Source organism: Phalacrocorax carbo, chromosome 1, assembly GCF_963921805.1.
Source record: "Phalacrocorax carbo chromosome 1, bPhaCar2.1, whole genome shotgun sequence".
Classification (NCBI taxonomy): Eukaryota; Metazoa; Chordata; class Aves; order Suliformes; family Phalacrocoracidae; genus Phalacrocorax; species Phalacrocorax carbo.
This window is the reverse complement of record NC_087513.1, coordinates 38,668,786-38,691,858: the sequence shown is the minus strand read 5'-3', so window position 1 is coordinate 38,691,858 and position 23,073 is coordinate 38,668,786. Positions and strand designations below refer to the sequence as shown.

General features: G+C 40.3%; 1 protein-coding gene across 17 annotated transcripts in view; it reads left to right on the top strand.

The window, feature by feature from the left end:
* The window catches only part of GRIP1 (glutamate receptor interacting protein 1), a 334,186-nt gene that overhangs the window by 270,985 nt on the left and 40,128 nt on the right, over window positions 1–23,073 (top strand). For 10 of the 17 annotated variants that reach the window (XM_064448992.1, XM_064448948.1, XM_064449022.1 and 7 more), the window contains 4 exons: window positions 12,476–12,623; window positions 14,206–14,375; window positions 18,470–18,625; window positions 19,329–19,484. In XM_064448992.1, coding sequence (XP_064305062.1) covers window positions 12,476–12,623; window positions 14,206–14,375; window positions 18,470–18,625; window positions 19,329–19,484 — 630 coding nt within the window. The remainder of the gene's footprint in view (window positions 1–12,475; window positions 12,624–14,205; window positions 14,376–18,469; window positions 18,626–19,328; window positions 19,485–23,073) is intronic. The other 7 variants (XM_064449048.1, XM_064448975.1, XM_064449001.1 and 4 more) reach the window with 3 other exon arrangements.

Sequence of the window (23,073 nt, the reverse complement as noted above, 5' to 3'; positions counted from 1 at the left end):
AGCAGCTATGTTTAAACTAGAAAACAGCTGCAAAGGAAAAGCAGAGAGGAAAGGTTGTGTCCTTTCTGATCCCGCTTGCAGGAGGAATGGCTTTTTTGAGACTTCTCTAAGCTGCATTACAGTTAAACCCATGATTTTAAGAACAGTGAAAACTTCAGCAGTTTACACTAAGGTTTTTCTTGTGGCCTCTTTCCACCTTCTGTCCAGTAACTGCCTAAGTCTGCATTTTTGGGGTTGTTTTTTTTTGTTTTTTAAGCATTTTCACGCAAAATCATTCTGCCATTTCTGGGAATGAGTTTAGAGAAAGTTGTCTTGCCTGTGATGAGAAAGTTGGAGAATCTTTTCTTTGTGAAGATGTCTCCTTTTGAAGCCCTGCTGGGACACGGACATGCAATTCAGTAGGTACTGGTTGAAGGAGAGGAAGCCCTTTTCAGAAAAGTCTCTTCTGCTTATCCCAGTGAAAATCCACCCAGACTTAGCTTCATTTGGAAGAGTTTGAAAGGATACAGCTCAGTGTGCTCAGGAAAAGCAGCATTTTGTGACTAATTTTTCCAAAAGATTTTGTGTATATTGGGGAATATTTTTTCTTATCTTTGTAAAGTTCCTTTCAGTTCAGCTCTTCAGGGATGGGAAATGCAAGAATTAAAGATGCCCCTGCAGCCTTACTCAGATGCCTTGGAGCATGTGTGTTATGATATAGATGTTAATTGGAACGATTGCGTAGATTTTTCCTTCATCAGTCACCTGTTGCGTAGTACTAAGTGATCTGGAAAACCGTCAAGTGAGAGGAATGTTCTAAAGAATGCTTGTCTCATCTTGATGTAGATGCCTGAAGTAGGGCAGGTGAAACACTTTTTTTTCCTCTGATGGTTGTAGAGGGAGTTTAAGCCTCTAGCTCAGGTGTAGCTACCTCAGGTCTGCTCTACAGATGCCTGCATTGTGGTGCAGTGAATCCCAGCGTAGGTGTCTCAGATCAGCCCCTCTGGTATAATGGATGCTTTTGACCTTCATTTCTTTGATCCTCATTTGTTTATCTATACAGTGGGGAAAATACCATGCTTTTGCTCTAAACGGTGGTTATAACAAAGCCATTAATAAACATGTGTTGTAATGAATATTCAGAGGCTGCACCATACCATAGCTCTCCCCCACCACGTATGCTCAGAAAAGGATGAGAACACTGTTTAGTAATTAAGGCATGAACGTGGAAAAAAAAAAATGGGAAAAATGTTGCTACTCATTAAATAGTCACTGTCTACCTTCCGCATGAGGCTCTTGAAGAAAGAAGAATATGTGATTATTTAATTAAAGAAGGGAAGTAAAAATATGTTCATCCAGGCAAAATTCATTCTGGAGTTCATTAAGCTTGAAGTGCTTTGTGCCCACATGGTGACCGTAATATTTTCCTTTAATGTCATTCTGTTTGTAAACAGACACTTCTGAGCTTTTTTTTTATGTGCATGTATTTTTATAATGATTTATATTGATGTTCTGCTGACTTTAATCAACTCCTAGTTCATTTGGGTTTTTACAGTTTGCATAAGCAGAGTCTTTCTGTTGTGGTCAGCTCAGCAATGTTGAGTAGAATAGCTTCTGAGCACCGTGACCTCTAATTTTTCAAGGGCTTTACAGCTTAGGTAAATTTGGGTGTATTTTTATTGGTTATAAAAAAAAAAAAAAAGAGAGAGAGAAAGAAAAAGAAACACTTCTGGAAAAGGCTTTTCACAGTTTATCCTTTACACAAATTCAGTAATTACTGAATTACCAATCTGTGTACCTTATGAGCACTGGAACATCCTCAAAAAGAAAAAAGTCATCAGACAAGGCCATGAGAGGACGTGGAGTCCCTCCAAGCCTGGCAGCAGGAGCGGCTCTGGCAGGAGGTAACTGGCTTGTGCCACGGCAGAAGAGGAGCCGCATAGGAACCTTGCCAAGTGTGGCCCTGGCAGCAAGCTGGCAGGCTGCCTACTGAGGAAGCAGATGAAAGAGTGCACTTCTCATTGCTGGGACTGTCAGTTATGGGGTGCTTGGCCTTCTAATGGTTATTGTCTGGTTGGGATTTGGGGAGGAGAAATGTGGGGAATTGTTTTTGCTGGAAACATATGCTGTAGAGAACAGGGGATATTGAGACCTTCTTTTACTTTAAATGTGTGAATACTCCCAGTAGTCCTGTTTCTGTATTTCTGGAACAAGCACGGGAAAGGGAAAAGCTGGAAATACAGGCAACAGGTAAGAAATCCTGGATTATTTTTGCAACACGGGATCAAAGAGCTTATGTTCAGAACTGTGACTTCTGGGTTGGTTTTGAGGGCAATTTACCTAAATTACTTTCTCTATTTCTTGGAAATGTTTTTGCTGAACTGCTGCTCAGGAAATACCAAAGCAGAAAGAGAGGGCAGTTAATAAACTTGTTTTCTGACTCATTCTACCACAGTTTCATTTCATGAGTGGCTGGCATTGAATGGCAGAATATCCTGTGCAACCCCTGAGAGCCGCAAAACTCACTTTGCTCCTTGGTGCATAAATGTGAAGGTCAGATCTCAGCCTCAACCTTCTGCATGGTAGCATTTTATTCTGAGGCTGTGCCAACGCACCAGTTATTTATGATGGCTCTGCTAGAGCACACGTTGAAAAGAGACCAGAGTTTTCTGGGGAAAAAGTGGTGCTGGTACTATGAACTTGTAGCATCAGAAATTCATCTTAACTGCTATGAACAATGTAGAGTTTACTTTAATTTTTCTTGTCTTCTGGTTTATACCCACCTAATAGGCTTTGCAGAGGAGTGTTTTAGACTAGCCTGAAACCTCCTGTCTGTTCAACCAAACCAAGTCTGTTGATTTTAGTGCTAGCAGCACACCCAAAATCAGCTTTCCAAGGCAGAGACTGCACTTAGCTTGTGTGCAGAGGTCACTAACACATGCAAATAAGAAGTAATCATTAATGTATGAGACAGTATGGCTCAGCAGAGAGGACCCTTGAGTGAGGTCCTAGTCACGTGCCTCAAGTACGCCAAGCAACCCGGACATGTGGGAGTGGGGCTGCACTTGGGTCAGCCACCCTGGTGAGAAGCAGAAGTGGCTGTCACGGGCCTGACACCTCGCCTGTGTGGCTCTGCTGCATCCAGGGCTTCAGCTCCCACTGGTGTGGTGCGGAGGCAGGGGCGGTACAGATATCTCACTGCCTCAGTATCGACGTGTCCTTATTTGCCTTAACTGTTTCATGTGCATGTCAGCTCTTGCCAAGATGTCCAAACTGTCCAGGGCACACCTTTGCTCTGAAGCTTTTGGGATTATCTGAGGCGCCATTATCCCAGTAGAGCCCTGAGCAGATGGGAGCTGTCAGCTCGACACAAAGTTTGGGTGTTTGCAGTGTTTGTTCCCATCTGTCAAGTGCTGGCAGCCAGGGGATTTGTGCTCTGTAGGCTTTCGAAGAGAATCAGATCCCACTCTAACTATTATTGTTCCTGTTAGATGGAAACTTAGGGTCAATTATGGCAAACAGACATGGTTTATGGGTACTGCAGCACTTTATATTGCCTATATTAGTGTGTACTTACAGGCATACTTTTGAGACTGGCAGATGTAAAATTGGACACACCAGCTGTGCCTTAGTTTGCAGGCAGAGGTGCAGATTGTGTGTTGTCCTTATTTGTTCCATTTGTTATGATTAGTCCGGTACAGAATCACGCGAGAGCTGGAATGTTTTGAAGAGACAAAGTTCTTGTGTATTTTATTTCCTTTCCTACTTGCAAGCAAAAATAAATATGAAAAGCTCTTTTGTACATGCATACATATCTATCAGGTTGCCCAGAGAAGTTATGGATGCCACATCATTGAAAGTATTAAACATCAGGTTGGATGGGACTTTGACCGACCCTATCTAATGAAAGATGTCCCTGACCACGGCAGGGGAGTCACACTGGATGATCTTCTAAGGTCCCTTCCAACACAAACCATTCTATGATTCAATGGTTCTGTGATTCTATCAATGTTTTGTGCAATAGAGAAAACAGTGTTTTGTATTGCAGGGTCTTCAATACAGTCTCTCAAGAGGACTTAACATATTATTTGCACCATTTCCGGGGTCTGTCTTATTTTGGGAGATGGTTTTAAAAAGTAATGATTTATGAGTTCCTGGAATGAAATGGAGACAGAATTCCATCGCTGCTGACTTCTGCAAACATTTCACAATCAGTCTAATGCTATCAAGTGTTTTATGGTGGTTTTCAAGAGCCAATAGAAAGGTGGTATTTAAGGCCCAGGTTACCAAACTAACCATAAAGGTGTATTTATAGGCTCTCAAGTTCTGAAACCAATGGGCTGCTATCAGGGTTGGAGACTTGAGTTTTTAGTAGTTCTTTTAAGTGTCGCCTGAATTTTCAGTGTAGTACTCATTTTTCAGGTAACAAAGGAAAGAAATTGCAGAGCCTGGGCTTATTTAAAATGCATCCAGACTAGCTTCAAAGAGGCAGATCCAGGATCTTCTGTACAGGCTCCATCCACCATCTCCCCTCTCTGTTGTAATTTCAGCAACAGAGAAATCAGGGTTTAAACTAACACAGCATGCAAAAAGAAAGATACAGGTGAATGAAGAGCTTGGCATTTAATACAGCTTTTGAGCAGAGGAGAGACTTAATGAATATGAAACATGAGCATAAAACAGAGTTAGAAGGAGGAAGGAATGTCCCAAGAATTGGGGAAATTCTTTTTAGCAAAAGGGGGTTAGGCAGTCTTTTGTGGTCTGAACATGAGAGAAAGTCTGAGAAAGAAAGTCCACAAGTGGATTCTGAATACATCCCTACCCACACTGGTGTAGGCACTTCGAAGGCGGGGGTGGTTCTTCAGCTGGTTAGCAGGCATTTCTGAGCTGAGGAGGATGATGGGGCTAAGGTTGCTAAGTATGAAATTAGGTAAAGGCAGCTCCTCAGCTTTTGATTTTAAGAGCTTGGCTGAATTAGCGGCGTATAAATGAACTGCAGAAATTAGGCAAGAAGAGGAAAGTGGAAAGACTGCACCAGTCAGTTGACAAGAATGTAAAATTGCTTGTGTATAGGGGAGGAGATAGGCAGTACATTAGTTTAGAGAATAATGTCTCTGTTTTCCATTCAGAGGCTGAAGCGTGCCTTTGATTTCACTATCCCTCATTCTGCTGGCATCCTTTTTAAATTATTCCTATTTTTCATTTTTGAAATCTGATTATTCTAAAGGTGAGAGAGTGTGAAATGCCATTGGTAGCTTTTTTCCTTAGCAGCAATTTCATGTTTTTCTGAGGATGCTGTGAGCTTTCTTTCAATTAGTAGCCCAGCAGCTCCAGTGCCATGCTGTTACTGGCAATAAGGAAGAAGACACTACTACTATTATTTCTTTTTTTTAGTAATGTTCTTGCACCTCTAATTCTAGCTGAGCTGAGTAAAATTAGAACAACTGTTGCTCACTCTACAGCCTGCCTGAAACACACAAATGCTCCATAATCAAGGGAACATTAGGAGCAGACACATTTTATAGTAGGTAATAAGTTGTGCCTTGGAGACTGTCGTTGACCATTTGAACAAGAAAAATACTTAATTTTTAAATAGTTGTTTTATTATTGAAGAAACTACCACCCTCTCCCCCCGAATATTGCTTGCAATGTATAATGCCAGCTTACTCCATTCCAAAATATATTTTAAGGCAAAGTCTCACATGTCATTAAGCTTATTAATATTTTCTGTATTGCAGCACTCAGGGGAGAATTAGAAACACTGTCAATGACTTTCTGCTTTTCAGCCATCATTATCAGACCTTGCTAGCTGGCATTGATTCTAGTTTTCCCATAAGATCTGAGAAGAACAAGGGTTACTCTGCTGAATGAAGCATGAACAAAGCCAGGGTGCAAACATAATCCAATATTAGTAGAACAAATACCGAGGACAGTACTGCACATCAATACCCTGTGTGTGGTTTACTTATGACCTTTACAGTTGCAAAAGTATGAGGAATCAAATAATATTGCTCTGAATGAGTGATAATGGCACTACCCAGATGTCGAGCATCTTGAATGTTATTCCTGTGCCCTTAGACACTGTAGAAGCCTTATTCCTGCCTCTCCTCCTTGCTGCTACTTTCCCTCTTGAAACCATTAACCCATGATCCCAATCTCAATTTCTTAATTAGATCTTTTTAAAAAGATATGTAATTAATATTCCTTTTTTTTTGCAAAGTGGGGATTAGGAATTTGTTGAGATGAAATTATCTTTGGAGTACAAGGAAAGGTTATTACACAAATAAGCAGCCTCCCACCCCCAAAAATTTAGCATTTAAATAACCACCAGTCAGCTCTGTGTGTGCAGGGAGATGTAGCTAGTTATCTAGTCAGTGTTAAATATGAGCGAATGAAAATGCATCTACAAAGGAAATCTGAAATGTCGGCAAGATAGCCTACAGAATATTTTAGGATGTGGCTGAAAAACAGTGCTAAAAGTGGACTTTTTCATCTCTCTGCATCTGTGACCTGGTGAACGACAAACCTGGGGAAAGAAGAAGAAGGGTGTTCGTGGAGAGATACACAGAGGGAGCAGAAAGGTGGAGAAAAGCTTCCCCACTCCCAGCAAATCTCTCTTGCACAGTAAAGTAACTAGCCGTTTCTGGTTTTGGCTCTTGTTTTGCTGGAGACCATAGAAAAGGCAGACAATTGGAGGAGGTTGACCACCTATCGCTAGGGCAGTCTCAGGGAAACATGAGAAGAGAAATAGTGGGGCCATGATACAACAGAGGATCGTGAGTCTCACTATTGCAGGTACAAATACGATCTTGCCACTAGACTGTGAGGAACGGGGACAACTTTAAGTGTATCAGCCTTACAGAGGGAGCATTTTAATGGACACAAAGAATGTTCTTTCTGGGTTGGTGTTCATTTAGAAAAATATATAGTCCTCAAGAATACAATAAGAAAACCACATGGAGGATGACAGGATTCATTAAGTGCAGTTTAAGATACTGTTTGACAGTAATGAATAGTCTGTTGGTTAATGAAGAAAAGTGGATGTAAATGCACTCAGAATCCCTGAGTGCTTTTATGTTGCTCCACTGTCAGCTGAGAAGTGCTGTAAAGGGCCTTGCAAAATGGTCTGTGTAGAGAGTGTCGCTGTTAAAGCCACAGATCTTAGAAACAAAAGTCATCCAGTCTGTTAGAAGTTCTGCCTGTTCTTTGGGTTGGCTACCTGGGCTCAAATTTGTACAACTGGCCATGAATTTTAAGTGCCCTGTAAGAAATTTATTGACTCTGATTTTTGCATTTCAGCAATCTAGCTTTCCAAAGGAATGGCAAATACTCAAATCTCCTGGTGGTAAACTTATGGTATGTCTGACACCTGAAATCTTGAGCCATTTCTGGGGAAAAAAGAAATGGTTTTAATGTTTCAACTCGTGCTACCTAGGGGTTGTAATCCCTAATACACTGATTCTGAATGGATGGACACAACTATGCCTGCCTGGTATTCCATACCATTGGTTATTCTGTAAAATACCCTGTTGCAACTGAAGTATGGCAAATAAAGGCCCAGGTCTGGCAACAAAAGCTGGGACTGCTGTCATCCCGTTCTGTGCCTTACACATCAGATTCACTGCTGCAGTTTCTAACTACCTTCCACTTGTGCATCGAGCACTGGCAGTGGCGTGTTGGTTGTCTCATCCTTTCTAGAGTAAGAACCAACTGCAGTAAAGTGTTTTGTATTGGACCCTTTCTGTAATTTGCACTGGCTTACATTCTATTGTACTTTTGTTAAAGAAAGCAAGTTCGAGGAAATGGCCATAAATTTCTGCATTTAAGGACTTGTGAGGGTCCTTCTATGAGAGTTTGCTCAACAGGGAACAATCAATGACTGTCCCATATACATCAGAGTGGTGGCATGTATGATTGCTGAGCGGTTGCTGGAAAAGGATAGTTGATTTTTGTGAATTAAAGAGCACAGTGAGAGTAGAGGAAAGGAAGAATAAAGTGTAGGGCATTTGGGAGTCATGGCAGGGATTCAGACTGATTTCTTCAAACTGATTTGCTGTAAATATTCTAGATTTTTGCTCTTAAAGGAGGGAGTGTCAGATTTTGGATTTTTTTTCCCGTTCTCAGCAGTCTTTCTTAACTTCACTAAAATATGCCTCTGTGATCCACCCAGCCTCGGGTCCAATCTTTGGATATTGGTACTGGAAATTGTGGTTTAGGGGTAGAAGGTGTTTTTTCTTTTAGGAGCATTAGAGAAAGATAACCGGGTGTCATACAGCCTGAGCTGAATGAGGCTAACTGCTCTGAAAATGTAATCTGGGTGTCCCGTTGCTCCAATTAACTTTATGCTTTCTTGACTAGTCTGAGCATGGGGCACACAGGTACTGGTAAAAATGAGAGTTACAGAAGAAGAGAGACAAGATAAAGAATCGGGTGTACTGACAAGAACTGAATGGACAGAAGAAAGCTCTTACCTGAGAGGGAGAGATTGCTCTATTCACTACCTGTGAGCTGCAAGGAGTTTGTATGAAGGGAACAAAGAAAGATGTGAGGAGTAGAAAAGCATGGGGTTTTGACGAAGAAAAAATATTTCTGTGAAATACTGGCTGTTGCTTTGACAGGAGTGAGACACATTTAGATCTGTGAATGCATTGCTACAGAAGCATTAAAACTGCATTTGGAGAACTGCAAGGCTTGAGGAACTATGCATTTATTTACTGATCTGAACCAGCACAGACTTGCTTTTGGTTTTTTTACTGCTTTTAGTCAGAGAATCGCATCAACAGAGAAGGCTATATGTACCAGCTACATAAAATTTTAAGGTGAAAAAATTGTTAACCTGTGGACACCTAATAGGGAAGAAGCTTGGAGAGAGAAAAAGTAGTGTGACATATTAAGCTATCCACTTGTTTGTTGCTCAGATCATTGCTGGAAGATACAGCAGCATCCAGACAAGATCAGTAGTAGTCTTGTGGAGCTGTGTTTTTCAATTTGTTCAGCTGGCTCTTTAAGGTCAAAATCTGTTTTTGACATCCATCCTCCTTGTCTGGCTCTTTTAAGCTGCTCAAAAAAATTATTTGTACCTTGTGTTGCTATGACTTCTGAAAAAAATAAGAAAGCACCCAAAACCTTCCAGTTAGAGAAGTAAGAAGCTGCAGAGCACCAGTAATAGCAACAGAGCTCAGTGTTCCTGCAGGAACAAGCTCACCGTATAGCAGCACTTCCCAGCTGTAAGTACAAGAAGGGTTTGGGAAGGAAAAAAAAAAGCATTGTGGGCTAATAACATTTTGTTTCCCGTGAACTTAGCGTCATTGTTGATTACAAGCTATTACTGAAGCTTTTCCATATTTAGGGTATTCGTAGATACTGTTTCACATGTAGATGATCTGCTGCCTAATAAAAGCAGCTAGATTTTTGACTTCCTTACTGTGGGAATCCTGAAGAGGTTTTCTGTCCTCCGCCACACACCAGTTGTTGAACTAGATTCAACAAGCCATGAGGATATGTAAGGATTAGCAGATACATACATTTACAAGGACATAAACAAACACATGTAATATGATCACTTTATCAGGCTAAAAAAATTTTTTTTCAACTTTCAAAGTCATTTGTGATTATCTTTTGAGGTGAGGGAGGGTGGTGACACAGCTTATTTTATCCAAAACTTTTTATATATCCAATAGTATATTTACACATCATAAAAGTATATTCAGAATAAAACCCCTTGTTGCCAGTGATTTAAGCTGTCAAATAAAAAAGGTGTGCTGCTATGTAGCTGAAGAAAGGTATTAGCATGCAGAAAGCAATGCTGCTTCCTCTAGGAGGTTTTAATCAAGCCTCTTGTAGTGATTGAGATGCAGTGCTCAAAAGTGAGAAAAATTATTAACAAAATCAAAAATCTAGAGTGTTTTTCACGCAAACATTCATCAGTGTATCTTATGTAATTACATAGCCAATAAATCAACGTAGCGTGTAAGTGCTTCAGTCACGGTGTAAATATCTTAATGACTGAAACATCTTCACACATGAATAATTTATACCTGTATGATTCATTTTTCATATCCATGCTTTACTTCAACATGATAAACTAATCCTTCTCTGTCAGGGAATGCTTGATTATTGCTTCTGATTTCTGTTCCTTGTGTTTATTTTCCACAGTTAGACACACTCCATTTCTTCTCTTCTGGTTCCTCTAATGTAGTTATCTTATTTATTCATCCTGTCTGCCTTGGTTTGCCTTCCCTGTGCATTTCAGCAGGCACCTGGGAAATAATGCTAGGGCATAAGCTGATCGTGCATTTCTCAAGTAACTCCAGAACACAATCTTGAAAGATTTACTCCTTCTCAACAGGTATTTGCATTTAGTTTCCTCTCCTCTCCTTACAGAAAGAACTTGCAATAGGCCAATAACAAGTTGAGCTTTGCCATTTTCTGGGTTGATGTGAGTTCAAACCGTTGTCACAGCACTGATGACAAACGTTTGAGTCTCTTTCCCATATGTTTGTAAATGTGAGCTTGTTTGTAGCTCCAGAAACTACTGGAATATTCAAGAAAGTAATTGTTTCTCAGCACAGGAATGGGAATTGGGAATTCTTAAATTCTACTCTGCTGCACGTGCTTATTTGTCTGTGTGCAAGTCACTGCATGCATCCTACCTTGCTTAGACCCTTATCCAAGGCATCTAGGACAAAAATTTGATTGCCATAACCTCCTTTTTCAGTTCCTAGAGAAAGACAGGTAGTTACTGAGGGCAGTTTATCCAACTTCAGAGCTATTTAGTGCCTGAAGCTCCAGGCAGGAATGCTTCTGGGTGGACTCTCTTCTTTTGGATCACAATTTAAAGTTCATTTCAGATCTATGGAGCAGCTTATTTTGGTAGTGCCTGCGAAAGTTCAGCCTTTAAAAAGTCAGTCCCAGTTGGGCACAAAAATGAATCACTTGGAATTCATGGGCACTTTCAAAAATAACAGATCTCCCCTTCAAACCCACATGTTTCTAACTGGAAGAAAAGACAGCACCAATATAAAAATTATTTCAAGTTGCAGGGGGAAAAAGGAGGTCTATAATAATTAATAGCCACTTTACTGGTGTGGTATGTTATTCCATCTAAGCACCTTTTTTCACTTCATACATTATACACTTTCATATTCATTTTACCTATGTTGTGCTCTAACTACAAAGAGCACCTGAGATTAATGTTATTTAATCAAGCTCTTATTCCATTTCTTATATCATGGTATATAGCTTGTTAGTTTTGTACGATAATACTCTCTTTCACAGTCTTTCTCTTCTGTGTCAGAATTACATTTTTGGACTAATATTCTAGATTTAAGACTGAATGGATTATCCTGCCATCTGCCTTTTCCTCCATACTTAGAAGCCCAGCTGCACTTGTTTTACAGCTTCAACCTTAGGGCCTTTTGAGAGGCATAGCCTTTTGAGAAGCATAGTATTCTTACAGCAGGCTCCAGTACTCTGTGAACATGAATCTCTCCTGTTTTGCGAACAGGACATTTACTCCATCATGTCTTTGCCTATTCATTTTTTCCTTACAGCACCTCCAAAGGCCTCTGGTATCACTTTCTTTGTCTCAGTCTTTTTATGTCCTTAAAGGACACCTTCACTTACTGTATCTTACTCCACTGAGATCAGTTGTTGATCAATGGCTATCAGTTAGTAGGAATTCTCAGGCAGTCTCCAGAATGTACTTCACCCTTATCACTGACTGCTTTGTTTTGGCATTTAGGGAGCAGCCTGCTGTCTTTTTTCTTTGTTCTGTCTAGCACTTGTCTCTCATGGGCATAGTTCCTCACCACAGTCGTCAGTCATGACTGTCACTGCCTCCTATTTTTCTGCTTTCTTGTTTCAGTGTTGGTCATTTACTATCTGGGCCCTGTTGCAAGTCAGTACTTTATTCAGTGACAGGATATTACATGAATCTTCTGAACCTCCTCACATGCATTTTGCTTTAACTCCTATTTCTAGCTGTCATGTCTCCTGCACTTTCGCCATTTTCTCCTAAATTGTTCTCTCTTTTTGTGAGGGATTTCTAGTAGACCCTTGCTTCACCTTCTTCATTTAATTATTGTAGCTGTTGTCCACAGGCCTTCCCCTTCTCTTCTGAAAATCAATTTATCATCCATCTTTCTTTATCATCTTCAGCATGCCTGTTTTAAATTCCAGGTGATTTTTAGCTTAGTTGTGCAAGAATGTGATTCGCTAACACATTCTGGTTCCCTAACCTGGTCAGTCTCTGATTCTCACACACTCAGAAGCTTCCCAACATCCAGATTCACAAACCTCCTCTTGCGTTTATTGGTTTCAACATTAAGAGCTGATTCTTGACACCTAAACTGATGCTATTTCAGAATTTGTTTATGTGGCATGTTGTCTGGTTAGAGAAATAGACTAGCCATGGAGATTCTATGTGGGAAAATATGAAAATGTCGTAAGTACCACACTGGTATAATACTGATCTTTTGTTGTCTAATTTTAACAGATTCAGTAGCAACAGCGTCTGGGCCGCTGCTAGTTGAAGTTGCCAAAACGCCCGGTGCTGCTCTTGGCGTTGCACTAACTACCTCGATGTGCTGCAACAAACAGGTCATTGTCATAGACAAAATCAAATCTGCGAGTATTGCAGACAGGTGAGTGTGACAGAGGGCTGACACTGCAGGTCCATACATCCATTTTATATCTTCTTTTGTTTCGTTTGGTTTTAAAGAAACCCTTCCATTTTTGATGAATTTGACTGAACCAGATGCTCTCAAGGTTGCTAGGTCTTAAAATTAGCACTTTGTCAGATTTTTGTTCTATACTGCTGAGTTTAAGACTTCCAGGGCACCATTTACTTTAGCTTGTTCACGTATTCTATGACATGAGCCAGCCCCATGTAATATGTGACTGTCTGCTTGCACTATGCAACACAGAAGTTTAGAGGTCTGCTCTGACTATTAAATGTAATGGTGCAGCAGAGATTAGTATTTAAAAAAAAAATAAATAACCCACAGGAATTCTTAAAGTAAGCATACAATATGGAACAGCTGTCAAGGGAGGTGAATTTCAAGGCTTTGCAACCTTGAAGTGTTCTTTCAGAATATATCACTCATTCTTATGGCACAGGAAAATGCAACTCCTTATGTCTGGATTTTTTAATTTATATTTTAGAATACGACTGCGGTATTAGGAAGACTGGCTTCTGTATTTTGGAGTTATTTTGCATTAATTTTCCCACTTCATTTAAACCTTTAAAAAAAAAAAGATATTTTTCCCCGATGGTCTAAACCTCCGTTAACAGAGCTGTGGGACCTTTTCTGGGGTGCGTGTGTGTGTGTGTGTATGTGTTTATACATATACAGTATATTTCTATATGCATCTCTCTACCTTAAAAAAATCTGTAAATATTATGTTTCAGCAGCAAATTCCTCCTGCATGTCCCCAGTCACCCTACCTTATAACTCCTCTTTGACAACGGTGCTTTTGGTAGCACCCACTTGTAGCAGTGAGTCTACAGCTCCTCTGTGGGCTTTTCCCTACAGTAGAAACTTGAGAGTGACGGCCATTGATCCAGGGGTGTTCTCCAGTTCAATGGTGCAGGATGCTTTAATTTTCTCCCTCTGTTTTTTCCCATTTCGCAGGGGGTAACCAATTAAAGGAGCTGTCCACTTGACTGGTACGTCGGGATGCTGACTGCTGTGTTTGCATTTCTCAACTCATCCAGTAGCCAGTCTCTTGAGTGCAGCGAGATTTAGCAGATAGCCCCCTCCCCACCCCACTCCTCAAGTCACCATGCTAGCCCTGGTTTCATTATTTGTTTGACTACTGCATAATTTCATCATCATTTACAGCTTTTGTACTAATAAATGTTTGAACTATAACTCAAGAAATGATGAACTGGGTGCTTGTGTGAGGGATATGTGACCAAGTTACTTGAGTCTCCTTAAGCTCTTCTCATTTTATTCTGCTGCCATTCACACATATTTTTATAGTCAGCTACCCCATTCCAGTTCTGTGAGTGATGTCTTGGCATATACTGTATTAACTGAATTGTTTTTAAGGTTTATACTAATAGATAAAAAGTCTGACCAGTGACAATGCCTACAAAACGCAAATCTCTCTCGAAAAAAAAGAACGCGCTTATAGTTGTCATGACCAGTTTGAAGGCAGTAAAACTCACTTTCCAAGCAAAAAGCATACCTGATCATACCAAGTTTTTCCCCTTTTATTTAGATGTGGTGCATTACATGTAGGAGACCATATTCTGTCCATTGATGGCACCAGCATGGAGTACTGTACGCTGGCAGAAGCAACACAATTTTTGGCTAATGCAGCGGACAATGTCAAACTTGAGATCCTTCCTCACCACCAGACACGACTAGCACTGAAAGGCCCAGAGCATGGTAAGAGGTTCTGTAACACCAAATACCCTTTCTTTTTCTGTCTTTTACTTTGCCTGCCCTTGCTGAATGGTTAAGAAAGCTATCGCGGTAGTTATATCTGTAAATGTTGTTTCAGCTCCCCAGGTTGTGCTTCTGCAGTTTCGGAGAGCTCTGTGTTTTCTCGGCCTTAATGTACCCTCTGATATTCCTATGGTTAGAGAGGGAAATGTTTTACTGAGAAATGGCTCTGGACACCTGTAGATGTATGCCAAGACACCTGTTGACTCTGCTGTTGCAGTCGTTGCGGGGGCAACTAGATACTTCAGTAAATGAACTTCTAAAATGCTTCTTAAATTTAGAAGGAGGAGGAAGGACCATGGCCAACTTCTTTCAGCATATTGACTTGATAGTCTGTTATGACTACTTCATTAATAAACACTGTTCTCCCCCAAAATACCCTGTATTTTTTTCTTGTTAATGGCATTGCTATTTATTGCCATAATCTTTTAAAGTTCTTCTGAGATTGCTTCATGGGTTCATTGTCAGTGTTTATGAAAAAGGTTTGTTTGGAAACAGTTCCCTAGATCCTAGCCCTTTTTCACCGTGATATTTATTTCATACCAACATGCTTGAAGATAACTGCGTTCCATTTTCAAATTCAATATATTAAAAATGTCTTAGTATTTGAAGATGGGGCCTTCCTGTCTTGTCTTCTTCCCAAGAAAGTGGCTAATTCAAGTATTGATAAATTCAGTCTAAAACACTGCATGTTGGTGGACATAAAAGAACAAGGGTTATCCAATATGCAGAGAACAGGTACCTGTGTTGCAGCATGAACCGTTTTCTGAGCATGTGGTACTGTGCTTCTGCCTCCTTTGGACCAAGGCAAGATTTCTGAAGCCCAGAAGTGTCAGTGACGGTAAATGTTCTTGGACATCTATCTAAGATCCAGGCTGTCCCTGGATAAGCGATGCTCTAGTCAGTTTGTCAGTGGTGAATATTGAACTAGTGTCTGAGGAGACCCTAGTTTCTCCTAGACCAGGGTGAACAAAAAGTAACCCTTGTGATACCATGATCTTCCATTATCCAGCTGCACTTCTTTTCCCCTTTCTACTTAAGCTGGTTCGAGGGACGAGGGAGCAGGGGGTGATACTGCAGAAGCAAAATGAGTTGGAGACCAAATTTTGCAATATATTTCCATTATTTTCATTTATGACAGTACGTTGCGAACAGATCTTTCTTTTTTTTTTGAAGCAAAGATGTCACACAATCAATTTCTGGCTGGTTAAAGAACCTTTGAGAAGATGAGTATCAGGGCCAAAGATTTGTGCAGATGATTGTATTACTTGAAGCAGTTGGCTTCTTAACTGACATTTAAGACAAATAGATGTTGTTAATGTGCTAGTAACCTTGACCCAGTGTAGATGCCTAGAAAAAACAATGTTTTTGCCATGCCACAGTTAAGAACTGGCCATTATTATATCATATCCTATCAAGGGGATCTGCAAAAGATACATAAGTGCATCTTTTGGGGAGAAACCTCCAAAGGTAATAAAGTTGCTTTCTTAAGTAAAGCAGAATAACTAGGATGTTTACAGCCCTTCCCAGCCCTCACCAAGTGGTGCTACTCCAATATCACCACCAATTCCAGATGTAACATGCTTTATGGAAGCAAGAACCTTCCTGGAAACAGCCTTTCATCAGGTGTGGTATGGTCTAGATGCTGCAGAGCTTGAAGAGCTCCCTTTATGTGTCACGGATAAGCTGAGTCATTAGGGCTGTATCTGTCGAGCTCAGTTATTGGTCTTATGGGAACATGTTAGGAATTTAAAATGGGCAGGAAAATCAGTATATAAAATAAATTGAAATTTTAGCCCTAAAATAAAATGGAGAGAACTATAAAAGATCAGATTTTTTTCAGGTTTTTTTTTTCCTTTATACTGTGCTGCTAACATTCATTTCTCTTGCTGCCCCATTAGTTTTATGTTCACTGTACACAACCCTGGGTTGGAATAGCTCAAATTACTGCTAAATTACTACAGTTACACACGATAGGATTTTCTTTTACAGAACTTTTGTCAAATTGGGATTATCCTTCTACAAACTGGGCAAACTGAATTTGTGTACCTTCCCACTTTGTAGGACATTTTTATCTCTACTCTCAGCCTGAAAATAAAACACTAAAAAAAAATCAAAGACTACCAGATAATTTCCTGCTGGAAACAGTCATTTTAATTAAAGAAGACTCACAGCAACTTGGAAATAATGAAAATCCACCTGGTCGCATTGTTCTTATCAGATTTTAATTTTTACACCATAGTTAAAGTTCAGAAATCTTGCTGTCTGTGCACATAATCAGAGAGATGGTTTCATCTGAGAAGATACAAGTCTGTAAGATACATATAGCCATATCAGGCTACTGCTGCTGTTTCTGGGACTTTTCAGGCTGACACGAGATTTTCCAAAGCGTCTGAGGTTGCTGGCACAGGTGCTGGTGGGTGAGGTGCCCTGAGGTGCAGGCTGGCCAGTAGCGCCGAGCTCTTCTCTTGGTGCTGGTGTCGTACCCCACCCTCACATTTGTTATCTGTAGCGGTGGGGAATTAAAATAACAGTTATTTTGATTCAAACATGTTTCAGGGCACAGCAGAGAGGCCCTCAGGGAGGAATACAGGCCTGGGGCACCCCAACCTGGGGTGCGGGGCCAGGCCTGGCAGTGCCGCGGCCCCCAGAGTCCCAGCTGCCCCACAAGACCATGGCGACATGGTGGGCTCCTGTACTCTCCTTTTCCTCTCCCTTCCCTGGTGCGTACTCCTCACTGTGGTGACAGGCATTGCTTTTGAGTCAGAGGAGGGTTAATATATTCGGCCCATTAGCAGATCATTACTCCTGTAATATGAAGTGTAACAAAATTATAGCTTTTCTACTGGCGCCGCACAGTGCTTGCTGCGGTGGCTACCCTTTTCCCCGTTATTTTGTCTCACAGAGTGAGATGTGAACATACGGTGTGGGTCCAACCTAAACAGTCAAGATTTTTGGCTACTGTTAAAATCCAGCATGGGGTCATATGTCTGCAGCCATTATAGATGTAGCAGGTAGCAGAGAGACATGGGTAATGAAGTCATGGGCCAAAGGCAGTAACAAGTTTCATAGTACAGGTGAATCCCTTAGTGTTTTTAAGCGAAAAAAACACCAGTGAATAGTCCCCAGTTTTAAGTATTCCTCTATGGTTCAGCAGGGGAACAGCTACGCTGAATTTAATGATGACCAGACTGTATTTAATGAAAGGTGACTTCCATCATTTTCCTTCAGTATTTGACACATCAGGTGAAATGCTTCCTCTTCTCTTGGTAAATACTGGCCTTCACTTCTGGCATATCCCAGACTCCCCATACTTAGAATTGGCAATTACTTGTGGTCTCTAATTTCATACAGAAAATGATAATTTTAAAAGTTTGAGGATCAAGTTTAAAAAAAGTTAAATTGAACATCCAACTAATCAATAAGAACTCTATGTTTTTGTTTTTCTTTATTAACCATGCTTCAGGATAGAGTTTTTGTGCTGCTGGCCTCGGGAAGTCATTTATTGCACAAAGTAGTATAATGCTAACAATAGATGGTGGCAAAATTAAAATATCAGTACAGAAAATTGAAATGACTGGCAAGTAAACATCTCCATTCCTAGGGAGTGCTATGTATAGTATCTGGTTTCATTCCTTAATGCAGATGAATGCAAGAAGAGACTTATTAACCTCTGGTTAGTAGTCATATAAAATAACTTAGTATTTTCTAAGGAAGTTTGCAATCTTAGCTCCTAAAGCCAGAGGGAGATTAGAAATTGATTCAGTACTAATCTTTTTAAAAATAAATACAAGGAAACAACAAAAAAAAAAACAATCAGAAGCATTTCTTCTGAGAAGAAATAGTATTTCTGTTCCTCAAGTTAGCACCCCCTAGTAAGAAGACAAGATCAGGTTATTTATTACTTTATTTTATTTTATTTTATTTTCAATTTATTTTCATTTTTTACTTTTTTTTTGTTTGTGCAATTCAGTTACTTTTCCCTCTTCTCTGGTCCTTTTGTTTTCTGAATTTCCATCATCCCTTCATGCGGGCAGTGAAGGTTCAAAGAAGCAACAGGCAACTTACCTGGGATTCGTGTGCCAACAGCCACAGCAGCCTCCTCACCTACCACCATTATAACACCTACCACCCTGACCATTGCAGGATGCCAGCCTTGAAATTCCAGAAAACGCCTCCTCAAAAAAGCCTTCGTAATGTTCCACACTTTTTCCTGCTGACATATTCTCTCCTCCTCGTCTTCCTCCTCCTCCTCCTCCCTCCCCTCTTCTTTCACTCATACTTTTCCCATTTCAGGCACTAAAACCTTTTCAGTTTTATGGATGCTACACTTTTTCATAGCCATGCCAAGGTTATTTCTGACATTTTACGCCTTTTCCTTTCTGTAACAAGGCAACCTGTGTAGGTGGAAAAAGGCTTGAAAATTCTGAATGAATCAGCTCTTCTGCTATATGAGTAGACCATTAGATTTGAGTAGTGTATATAAAGCATGATCTCTGAATGCAAAGCATTGCTTACAAATATTTTGTCAGAAATTACCTACTACAGAGGCATTTCTAAAATCGGTGTATCTAGACATATTGATCTGCATTGGTTCATGGATACGTGTGTTCAAAAAATTTAATTTAACATGCTTCGCCTAAAATAAGTTGTATACTATGAATGTACTTTTTGTATCTACACTATCTTTGTTAGCTTCCAGCGGGTATTTTCATGAAATGCTGACTTTACCTTTACCTAGGGTCACCTATGCGGTTTAATGTCTTTGTTATTGGAAATGCACAAACCACTCCTGTGCATCGTACACACTGTTCTATTCATTGATGAGTTACAGGCATGTGTCACACTCTTCCATGAAGACTGAGTGCTGTATGCCAAGTGTTTGATTTCTTACAGCAGCTTTGGTGTCTTCATCCTTCTCTCCTACCTCCATGAGTGCATACAGTCTGAGTTCCCTGAACATGGGGACCTTACCTCGCAGCCTCTACTCCACCAGCCCACGTGGGACAATGATGAGGCGGAGGATGAAAAAGAAGGACTTCAAAAGCTCCTGTAGGTGGTAACAGCATTTGCTCAAAATATACAATGAATGGGCGGAGGAGGGGGAAGATATAGGCAAAAGGTATAAAGTACCTTAATTAATGCATGTATACTAGGCAGAAGAGAGAACAATTGGGAGTTTCAGTTAGATGTAGGGAAACATCAACGTAAAAATATTTGTCTAGTGCTAAAACAAGATGAGTAGAGGCCATGCAGCTTAACTACCTCATCAGAAAGATATAAAACAATGTTTTCTTCAGTCTATTCTGGAAGAGTTTGTTACACCATTACTGAAGTGATTTTCAGATTCCTTTTTCAACTCTTCCCGTTTCCATCAGGGAATAGAATTCATAGCCGAGTAGTCACAAACAGATTGCTGGTAAGCTCAACCAACTACCATATTACAGAAGAGCTTGCCATGGTACCTCCTAGGTAGCTTTAGTGTTCACATCTACACCATAACCTCTAGTCATTTTTGTGAGGAAGAGTGACAGATAGCAGTGAAGACTAAACTGCCTTGTTTCTGACCACTCTGGGATTCAAAGCATGGATTTCCCAAGGTTCAGTAATTTCCCATGCTAGGGTGGATATATTTCAGGCTGTTCCACTTTGTGCATTGCTAAGTATTCACTGGGCTGGAGAGAGTATGGCTGTATCAGCGAGCTGTTTCCCAGACTTCACGTAAGTGCCACCTCTCCTTTTGGCTTGTCCATCTTCGTGTGATCTTCAGCAGCTCAGTTCTGCGAAAGCAGGGAGGTGAGAACTGCTCTGTAAATTATCTTCTCCGGCTAATAATGCTCACAGGTCCACTCTGGAAAAACTGAGCTGCTGTGCGTCACAGCGCTGCTGCTGCGCTGTGTTAAAAATTTCCCATGGTCACAGCAAAATCAGAGCAAACCAGCAGCCTCCAGCTAAGGTTAGTCACTATGGAGTTGTGAGGAAACATTTGAGAGGGGAGCTAAGCTTTGGCTTTCTTGCAGTTTTTTGTTGCTTGCTTGTTCTTGTTTCTTTTGTAAAGCAAATATTTTTACATAACGTTTGCCTGTAAGTGCATTTTTTATTTTTACTCTGAACAGCCATTTTTCACAACTCATCTGTTGACATGTTAGCTTCTAACGCATTCTTTTGTGTCAGGAGGAGATAGTGTGTCAGTCCATACTACAGTATCAGTAGGGGTCCAGCTCTTACGTGTCCTCACATGCACATGAGAAACAGTAGTAATGTTACACTAATCCTAATTGATTTGAATAGTAAAATAATTCTGGATGCGAAAAATAGTTCTTCAGTTGTGCTATATTATAGCTGTTACATCCAACAAGGGACTGTTAATCCTGAAAGCTAATCCTATTACGGATCTTGGTGACAGCTGTTACTTGTGTTATTATATTTTTCAGATATTTGTCCTTCAAGGAAGCCTTGCTATCATGCAAAGGCTCAAAACAAGGCCAGTGACATTAGATTTAAGTGGGACAGTCATGTAAGCACTGCAGCCCACCTGAAAGATTCCTCAGGTCAGAAGGCCCTGGGGATGAGAGGCTGCTATGATTAAACAAATCTCTATCTAGGAGGAATGTGGATGAGGCTTTGTTTTGAGGTAGTTTATTATGCATTTGCATTGTGAGGTCTGGATATTGAGCATTACAAAATAAGTGGAACTGGCCTCATCACTGAGTGAGTCCGTGCCTCTCTGCGAGCAGTGACTACATCAGCAGCCCTGAATCAGAGCTGGCTTTGGAGGAATTGGCTGGCCAGCCAAGCTTGCTTGCCATTTCTATGAGCTTGCTTTTCAGCCCATGCAGAGTTCCTAACTCCTGTTGCTAGTCTTAAGCCCATACTTGTGCCTGCAGTAATGGCCAACACTGGACTGAACGTGCTACAAGCAACCATGATAGAGAATGACTGGTCCTGTACCCTTCCACCATCCATCGACAGGACTTGGAAAACCTTGCCCCTCTCCCTTCGTGGGAGAATCATGAGAACCAGGTAGCATTGACTGCTGCCCTTTTCATAGAAAAGCAATAGTGCACGCTCTTAATTTTAGTGGGATTTTTTTTCTTTAATCCAGTTGGATCATTTGAGGGTTTTATTAATGTAACTTCTAATAAATCTTTCAGGATGTCATTTGGGAAGAAAAGGATGTATTGGTGAAGAGTGCTATAAAGTTTACATTGCCAATTATTTAGGAAAACCTGCATAACTTAATGTGATCGTGCCAAAATTCATTATGATGAAGTGCGATGGTGCAGGGGTTTACAAGACTTTTATGGCCATGATTTTACAATCACTGCATTAGTTACACAGATCTTTCCAAACATGTGGCTGTAAAACTTGAAGGCATGCCCTGCTGTCATGTGCTTTATTTATGCCACTTGTTTTCAATTTTTATTCTTTCTCTGCTTTTCTTTGGTTTTAAAGTATGTTATTCATTGTGGAAACACTTAAGATTATTACTCAGTTAAAGTTTAAATCTTGAAGTATTTTGTAATAGGTCCATATTAGTACTTGAAAGTGAGACACAATTTTATAGCAACTTACATGATAGTTACTAGGGCTGCATATCTGGTAGAAATTAGAGAGGGACTTAGATGTGCATGGGTGCTGTTTTTTCAGCACATCCAAGTTAGCTGCTACCAGGAGGAATAGTGAACGTTTTGTAATTTCTCAAGGGTCAGAGCAGGAGACTGCAGGCATAATAATCCATATATGTCCCTTTAAATACATCTTGCTCTGCTTCTTGTACAGCTGCAGGAATAAAAGTAACAAGTACATAATCTTCAAATTCAAGATTATTATTTACCTAACTGCAGAGCATATAGTAAACCAGGCCCCAGGACTGTTGCTAAGAGTTGGATGAAAACCATACAAGCACGAGAAAATGGACCCCTAGTAGTAGCAACCAGGGTTCACTGGAACTACATATACATCCATACTCTCTTTTGAAATCTATAAGGCTGATTCCTGGCCTGTAAAACTTTGAATCTAGCAAGTGGCCAAAAAAAAAGGCACTGTTTCTTTCTGCAATTATTGTTGAGTTACAAACCCCAGTATGCTCTAAGTCGTGGGTTTGGGTACCTATGGCATTTTACAGAGGCTTAGCAGATAGCTATTGTTACGTGATTTGGAAAGGGTGTTTTCATCTCTGCTTTTTTTGTTCCTGTTTCTGTTTTGTGTTCTTTGGGAGTGGGAGGAGTTCCTAACTGTCACTTTTAATTGGCCACATCATCAAAATATTTATCAGGGTGAGTTTTAAGTCCCACAAATAGTAAATTAATTTCCCAATGTGAATTAAAACCTTAGCCATCCTAAAAGTTAAAATAAATGTTGTGAGACCTTTGGGTTCCTGGTAGGGCGTTAGAAAAAGTGAAAGAAAGTTAGAGTCAGCTAGATGCCTGCTGCATGGGGGGAATGGACATATAACTGATGGGAAACAAAGACAGAGCTAACAAGTAATTGTTGTATGACCTTAAAGAAAGGGAAAATGGAACTTTTCTGAGCTTGGATGCCCTAAATTTAGACATTTCTAGAAGGTGCATTAGGGGATCTGGTATTATATTAACTCTGAATTTATCTGGTTTAGTCATATTTTAGCCTTTGCAGTGCT